The 8,145-nt window shown below is 49.5% G+C and overlaps 1 protein-coding gene across 22 annotated transcripts in view; it reads left to right on the top strand.

Annotated features, from left to right (window-relative positions):
• The first annotated feature begins 269 nt into the window (after window positions 1-269).
• Eif4g3 (eukaryotic translation initiation factor 4 gamma 3) overlaps window positions 270-8,145 on the top strand; it is a 233,280-nt gene continuing 225,404 nt past the window's right edge. For 8 of the 22 annotated variants that reach the window (XM_028875340.2, XM_028875346.2, XM_028875341.2 and 5 more), the window contains exon 1: window positions 644-922. In XM_028875340.2, the coding sequence (XP_028731173.1) occupies window positions 702-922 (221 nt within the window). In that variant the 5' untranslated portion in view covers window positions 644-701. Of the gene's footprint in view, window positions 378-610; window positions 923-8,145 lie in introns of those variants that run through there. The other 14 variants (XM_037203094.1, XM_037203097.1, XM_037203095.1 and 11 more) reach the window with 8 other exon arrangements.

An 8,145-nucleotide genomic window follows, 5' to 3' on the forward strand; every position in this document is an offset into this window, starting at 1 on the left:
GCGGAGAGCCTCAGCATCCCCAGATCACCGATCTTTCCCGAGAAATAGAGTCAGCTCCAGCGGCTCTCCCGAGCAGCGGCCGAAGACGCTCCCGAGAGCTCCCGAAGAACCCCGGCCGTTCCCTGTCTCCGGAAAGAGCCGAAGGAGCTTTCTACCCTCGGCCCGCCGAGCTTTTCCGAAAAAGGCCGAAAAGCCCCGAGCGGCCGTCCTGCCGGACTGCTGGAGGCGGCCGCAGCGCCATGTTGGATGCTCTGCTCGTTGAGTGAAGAAAATCCGTCCGCATCGCCCGAGCCCCGCTACCGAGAAGGGCGCCGCTTCCCCCGGGGAGGGGGACAGAGACCCCCCGCCGCCGGCCCATGAGGATATTGCCGTGAAAGGTCCGGTCTCTCCGCCTCCTGCCCCCGCCGGGTCCGGCCCCCCCCTCCCCGGGGTCGCGTTGTCACGGAGACCGGCAGCCGGTGGTGCTGGCCCGCGGGGCGGCTGCTGCTGCCGGCGGCGGCGGCGGCGGAGGCGGCGGCGGCGGCGGCGGAGGGCGTGTGTGACCGGTCCCGGCCCCCTCCTCCTCCTCCTCCCAGCCTCCCCCGGCCCCCGCTCCCGCCGCCTCCCCGGGTCTGCCCCCATCCCGCCCCTCCGCTGCCCCCGGCCCCTGCACCCCGGCGCGCCCGGTCCCGCTCTGGGGGGGTTGGTGGCTTCGCTTTGCCATGAGTTTACCGCAGAAACCGGCTCTGAAATCAGGCTCAGCGGCTGCAGCAGGAACCGGACCCGGCACCGGAGCGGCGGCGGCAGCGGCAGCGGCGGCGGTACCGCCTCCTCACCCGGCAGCGGCGGCGGCGGCGGCGGCGGCGGCAGCAGCAGCGGCAGCGGCAGCGGCGGCCCCTCCTCACCCGAACATCAGGGCCCTCCAGACCCCGGCGCCCCAACAGTATCCTTTTCACCTTCCAGCGGTCCGGTGCGACCCTTAGTGGGAGCCTCCTTGCCTGCCGCCACAGCCCCGCAAGGGAAGGGACGGGCAGCCGCTCAAGCCCGGTGCTCTGGGTTTGGCCCGAGCTTTTGGGGTGCACCGGTGGCAGCATTGCTGGGACCCCGGGACCCTCTGCGGTACCGTGCGCACTAGCTCTGCCGGGCTATGCCTCTGCAGCTCTTGCGGATCTGGGGGAACCCTGCCCTTGAAAGCCCCCTCCCCTTTATTGGGCAGAATTTGCTGGTGCCTGGAACCAGCCCTGCAGGCAAGGCTTTTCTGATTGTTGGGAGGCCCTGCCTTCTGCGGGGTTCGGTGGCCTCTCTGTTATTTCGAATCCACGGTAAACTTTATTAAAGGTAAATTTCCTGTTCGAAACGAATCAGCTCGTTCCCGAGGTAAGTTGGGTCTTCTGCTTATAGTACAAGTGTACAAAAAGCACCACCTCTGGCTAATGTATTTTTAAAAATTTTTTTTAAGCAATTAAGAGTTGTGTTGTGGTTTGTGGTGGAACTGGCTAAGGAGGAAATGTTACAGTGGACTCTTCCCTGTCTTTGACCTTTTGAAAGGAAGAGGAAGTTAACTCACATTACCCAGCACCCCCAGAAGTGTCACTTCTTCCAAGACTGGTGTTATGCTGAACATTTTTTCCCCCAAGGGCTTTATTTAGTAAGTTCGCCCCGCTGTAGGCCTAAGGTCTGGACGGTTCCAGGACTCCTGAGAAAGAGTCTAGTTTCCAATGTGTCTTAATTTCATGATGTGAAAGTTGGGACAGTTTTGATTGAAAAAATCTTGGTGACCAGGTGTTTTAATCAGAATAAAACGTCGAATTCATGGCTCCCCTGGAGCTTCAGCAAGGTGTTTTTCTTTTTTCTTCTTCGGTTTTTTCAAGACAGGGTTTCTCTGTGTATTGTAGCCCAGGCTGTAGACCAGGCTGGCCTCAAACTCAAGAGATTTGCCTGCCTCTGCCTCCAGAGTGTTGGGATGAAAAGTGTGTGCCGCCGCCTCCACCACCACCACCTAGCAAGCAAGGTGTTTGTTGCCTACCTGAGAATACCGTTTCATCGTTCGCCCCTTCTCCCTACCGTCCCTTGTACTTGTGAAAATCAACAAATGATTATTGGATGTCTGCTGTGCTGTGACTTGGATATCTGTCACCCTGTATTTGACTGTAGACATAGTCGGGCTGTTTGAGCTAGTAGGTGCCGGCGGTGAGGGCCGCAGATCTTTTCCGTCTAGTTTGATTCTTGTCTGTATTGGTTACTTTGAGAAGGGAAAAACACTTCCCTTGGGTCACCTCAGGTCATGGCTTGCTTTCTGTCAAGTGTCCTTTCTGTGTTCTCTAAGTGTTGTTAGTCCACATCTTTCAGAGCTCCAGTGTGGTGTGTGCACTGATTTCATAACGTTTTGACCCTGCGTGGTTCTGTTAAGTGCTCGCTCACTGCTGAGAATGTTTAGTGTTCATGGAAAACCCAGTTACTTCTGACCCACATGCGCAGCTGCTGGCCTGTGAAGGAGCAGGTTGGCTGCTTAGCCTGCTTCAGGGTAGAATTGGGTCGCTTCATCTACCAGCTTCACTTCATACTTAGTTCAAATTCCTTCCTAATTTTAGGGTTGTTTTTCTTGATGGACCGTGCTTGTAGGTTTCTGTCTCAGGACCAAGTGAGTGTGAGTTATTCATTACCTGCTTCTTTTAGGGAGGTAACCAGAGGAAGCACATAGTATGTGCTCGTGACATACAGAATAGCAAGTAGGGAATCACGGTGTTGTATGTGACAGCCCTTGGTGAAGTTGGTGGCTTCTTTGGCTTGAATCGGGTGACTTGAGTATCCCAACTGTGCTTTTTCTCCGTGCACTTCACAGTCGAAGGACTGGAAGACTCACACACAGCTGGTTACAGCCTGGGAGTGGTGACTAGTGCTTCCAGTTACATTTTTATCTTTTCTTTAGCCTAGAAGATGCAGCTGTTAAAGATGAGTAAGTTTAAGGTGCCCTTTTCAGAGGACATCATTTTAAATCTTTCGTCACAATATTGGTTCCAACTGTGTTGCTTTAGAGTTGCATTTCGCCCCATGTCATGGCAGTTGACATTTTACACTTGATGTATTCTACAGTTCCTGCCTTTCACCTGGCAAGATTACATTGGTAAATTGTAAGCGTTTATCTAGAGAGTAAATGAAGCACAGGCTGCAGGCTTCTCGGAACACATCAGTGGTAAAATAGTGTCACCTGGTAATGGAAGAGGTCGGAAATGGATTAGAGTAGAGCAGTTCTGCTTTCCAGCTGGAGGGAATGTGGGCATTTGGGTTTGCAAGCGCCATCATCATGCAGCAAGTTGTACCCGTGAAGCCCTGGGCTGAAAGCAGAGCTGGAGTTGCTCTCTCCGTGGCTTGAGTAGATCTCAGAATAGATGGGTACAATTGCTTGCTTCAAATTAATACGCTTAAGCTGTATATTAAAGTATTGGAAGGGGTTGTCTGGCCAGGTGTCCTTCATTTGTACTGAGTGTTCAAGTGTCAATCGAAATGAAGGGAAGTGTTGGAAACAAGGGATTGGAATGTAAACTTGAAGCTATTTCTAAGGAGGCATCAGCTCTGCACAGCAGGAAGGACCCTTGAAGCCAGTTGAAGGAGAAATGGCCACATAGACTGCAGAGAGTCCAAGGATGGCTCCTGGTAGATCGAGGGCTGGGATGGCAGGGCTGGGAGGAGAAAAACCCTACCTAACACGAAACGTACTAAAAGCAAGAATGTGCCGAGGGTTTCTGGAACAGAAGCCACCTTGAAGCTTCTACTGGGTGAAATCGCAGCTTGGGAATATCTGGCTTGAGATAGGCTCGGCTCTCTGTTGCGGTTGGGACGGCTCTGTTGAGAATCTTGACAGTGGACATCCTTCTTCTGGCTGACAGAATAACTGACATTTTGATCAGGAGCTGTCCTTACACAGACTTTCTACTGAAATTCTTCAGGGGTTTCTGGGTTTCCCATTAAATCCCAGCTCTGGAGATTGAGACTGCCTGCCTACCTACCTTTCAGAAAATTCTGGATAAATGAACTTGAGTTAGGTGCCCACTTGAGCAGAAGGGTTGTTCCATATGTTAGGAATACAGTATTCTCCCTGTATGCGAGACTTCAGGGTGTGACTTCTCTCAGCGTTGCTGACACTCCTGGGGAGTCTTCTTACTGTTTTGGGGCAGCCAGTTAAGAAAATGAGCCAGGGAAGGCTGGAGAGATGGCTCAGTGGTTAAGAGCACAGTCTGCTCTTCCAGAGGACCAGAGTTCAATTCCCAGCATCCCCATGGCAGCTTACAACTGTCTAACTAGTTCCAGGGGGATCCAACACTTTCACACAGACATACATGCAGGCAAAATACCAATGCACATAAAATACAAATAAATAAGTCATCTTTAAAAAAAAGAAATTTGCTGATTATGCCATGCTGTGGTGGTGCACACCTTTAATCCCAGCGCTGGAGAGGCAGAGGCAGAGGCAGGTGGATCTCTGAGTTTGAGGCCAACCTGGTCTACAGAGCTAGTGCCAGGGCAGCCAGGGCTATGTAGAGAGACCCTGTTTCAAAAACTAACAAGCAAAAAAAAAAAAAAAAAAAAAGAGGAAAAAGAAAATGAGGCAGTAGATTTCCCAGGAGCAGATCTAGGTGGAGATCCGTGTCGACCAGAAGATGACTTGTGTCTCTAGTTCCCTTGTCATAAGTGTTCTCGGTCTTTGCGATATTCCTGTTGCTTTTTTTGCTTGTTTTTAATTTTTTCTCCCATCGATTTTAAGTGGTTCCTTACGGGAGAAGCTTGTAATGTCTTTTTTTTTTTTTTTTTTTGCCTTTCTGATAACTAGATTGTTTGGATAATAATATAATAATACCCACTGCTCTAGAAGTCATATGTGCAGGAGTCTATTTAATTTTTCCAAGATGTCTGATAAGGTAGGTGTTGTCTGTTTTTCAGACAAGGGTACTGATGTTCAGGGAAGTTAGTTACATTTCCTGTGCTAGTGAAAGGTAGTGTGTGGCAGACTAGTGACCAAGGCCAAGCCCATGGCACCCCTCTTCCTTGGCTGGGTGAGCAGTCTGCGTGTAGGGCTGGGAGGAAGACTCAGTTTTCTCCTGTATTTCAGAGAAGCCATGTGGAGTAATCTAGAACACAGCCCTGCTGCCCGGGGTTTTAGTTAGTTCACAGCCACATACTGCTAGACAAGTATGCTCTTCCCTCACTGAGACTCACAGCATAGGGGCCCTCTGTTGGAGTTAGCTCGGGGTTCTGCTTGTTCAGGAGTCAGCAAGGCCTCCAGCAAAATTCCTTTATAGCTAGCAGCTGGAGTGCAGAGGCTGCCCTGGTATCGAGTATTTCTCCATTTCTAAGCCTCTCCAGCGAGCAAGTGTCAAATCTTGAATGCTGGGAGACAGAGGCAGGCAGATCTCTGGGCTGCACAGTGAGACCCTGTTTCAAACCAAGGCAAGCCACACAAATTTTTGAAGGCAGATCCTCAGGAGGAGGAGAAAGGGAGGCAGATGCAAAATGGGGATCGAGTCCCCAGGTGTCTGTGGCAGCACGCTGCTCCTGCCTTCAGTGGGTTGACTGTTTACAGAGTGGGTGGGTGAGTTTAGGCTACCTCGGCACTCATAAGTTGCTGTTTTACATTGATGTTTCTGATCATCTTGAGAGGGATGTTCTTTAAAAAAAATTGAAAACTGTGTTTTACATGTAATGGCAAGAATGAACACATTTTGCATGTCTCTCTGGAGGCTCCAGTGTAAGTTTTTGAATTTACTCATTTATTTATCATCTGCTGTGTTCCAGACTGGTGCTAGGTCCAGGGCTGAGATAACATTTGCCCTCAGAGAGACTGGTTCCAACAGGCAAATAGATAGGATACTCTTGAGGTGTAGGACTCAGTGACCACTTGGCTGTGAGTCTGGTCTGAGGACAGCAGAGTTAGAGCTTTGTGGAGGGAGTTGATGTCTGAGCAGGTTAGACCCATGAGTAAGGATTGATCCAGCTGCCCACCAGCTACCTGGCTCTTCCCAGTTCTGTGGCTGCTGCAGGGAATTTTAGTAGATTGTAGTCATACTGCTTTTATGTCTGCCTACCCCAGTATGGGGAGCTAGAGGAAGTACCGTAGATATGATTGCTGTAGATTCAGGGTGTCTGCTACATGATGGTCTGAGCATGTGTGCTCCACTAGTCCCTCAGTGTCACCCTCCCATTTATCCCACAAGACCGTTGCCCTTTGGGGCTGGATGATGGTCAGTGATTAAGAGCGTTGGCTATTCCTGCAGAGGAGCCCATATGGTGGCTCACAGCTGTCTCTAACCTCAGTTCCAGGGGATCTGATGCCCTGTTCTGACCAGACCCCAAGGCACGAGAGACACGCACACATGCACGCATGTATGCACGGTGCACATAAAATAGTAAGACATCTAAAATAACCAAATCTTTAAAAGAAAAAAAGACCATTGCCCCGTTAACCTTAAAATACAAGATCGAGCTTGATATATTCAGAAGTGCTGGTTTTGAATTTGGTGGTTTTGTGTTTGCTCTTACTAATTTAATTTTGAGGCAGGGTCTCCTGTAGGGCAGGCTGGTCTTAAACTCTGTATGTATGAAACTGAAGATGACCTTGAACTTCTGACTCTCCTGTCTCTAGAAGTGTTATGTTGTAATAGTCCAGTTGAATACTTGGGAGCATCTCTTTTCCTTTTCTCTGCAGTGAAGGGGTCAGTGACCTTGAATTCCAAGGGCTTGGGACTTTGAAGATGCACTTGAAGGTGTGTTTTGCTATTGCAAGTATAGGACAGGACTTATGTGGACCAGTTCATGATATCTCTGTGTGTCTGGTGGACAGTGACATGTTTCTGTGGCAATTTATTGGTCCTCCAAGAATGTTAACATGGACCCAAGGAAGATAGCTTGCTCATATAAGAAATCTCTAGTTTGGGGCTGGAGAGTTGGCTCAGTGGTTTAGAACACTGGCTCCTCTTCTAGAGGACCGGGGTTCAATTCCCAGCACCCACATGACAGCTCATAACTGTCTGTAACTCCAGTTCTAGGGGATCTAACACCCTCATACCAGTGCACATAAAATAAAGTTAAATTAAAATTTAAGAAAGAAAGAAAAAGAAACCTTTAGTTTAGGGCTTCTACTAGATTGAGCCAGAGACTGAAATGTCTCTGTGATGTCATACTGTAGACTGTATGAAGTTGGTTGTGGCATGGGTTGAGACTATAAAATAAGGCTGTCACAGTCAGTGACTAGGTCACTCTGGGTAAGGATAGTGAGTTCATTACGAGGTATGAGAGGAAGTTGGTTCTGGAATAAACTCTGTGAGAGCTATTTTAGTTGAGGGAGAGCATTGGAGTTACTAGAGTGGGAAAGGGTTTCCTGATTGTGAGGCAGGCAGATTACTTCAGCAGGGCCGAAGCACAGCCGAGATTGCAGTGGATGAAATGCCGCCGCAGGGTCCCATGAGACTTGGGGATTCTCAGATGACTTCCAGTTCTTTGACTTGCTGCCAACCAGGAGGAGCCTTTCACTCTGGTGCCTCAGCTGAAATCGGAGATAGTTCAGTCTATTTTAAGTGCATTTGAAACTTGTCAGTTTTCGTGACCTTTATTAACTATAGCTTCTTTGTGTGTTTTGAGCCCACTGTGTGCTTCCTGACTCTTAAGATGTTAGCGTTTGTTGATAGAATGTAAGTGCCACGAGGCACATGTGTCTGTCCTCTGTCCCGTTCACCATGGACTTCCAGGACTTAGACTAGTGCTTGGTTTTAGGGGTAATGTGCATGGCATCGTAACTCACTTTCAGCCTTCAGTGTTGTCCTGACATTGTTTCGTACTGATACATGATTAAACTGAAAATCCTGTGTGATTTCCTTTGAGATGGAGTAGTGCTGACCCAGTGTACAAATCTGAAGGGGCTGGCTTGGGTTTGAGGTTTAGATATGGGGGTGAGGACTCGGGTGTCATGCAGAAGTCACAGGAGCAGCATGTATAGTCAGAGTGTAGTCAGATTAAAATCGGGTTTATCGTACGAAGTAACGCTAGGAGCTTACTGTGTAGACCAAGCTGGCCTCGAACTTAGGTATCTGCTGCCTCTGCCTCCCAAGTGCTGGGATGAAAGGTACTGTCACTGTGCCTGGCTTTAGCAGAAAATTTAAAAAACAGAGAAACGAG

Source organism: Peromyscus leucopus, chromosome 2 (genome assembly GCF_004664715.2).
Source record: "Peromyscus leucopus breed LL Stock chromosome 2, UCI_PerLeu_2.1, whole genome shotgun sequence".
Lineage (NCBI taxonomy): Eukaryota > Metazoa > Chordata > Mammalia > Rodentia > Cricetidae > Peromyscus > Peromyscus leucopus.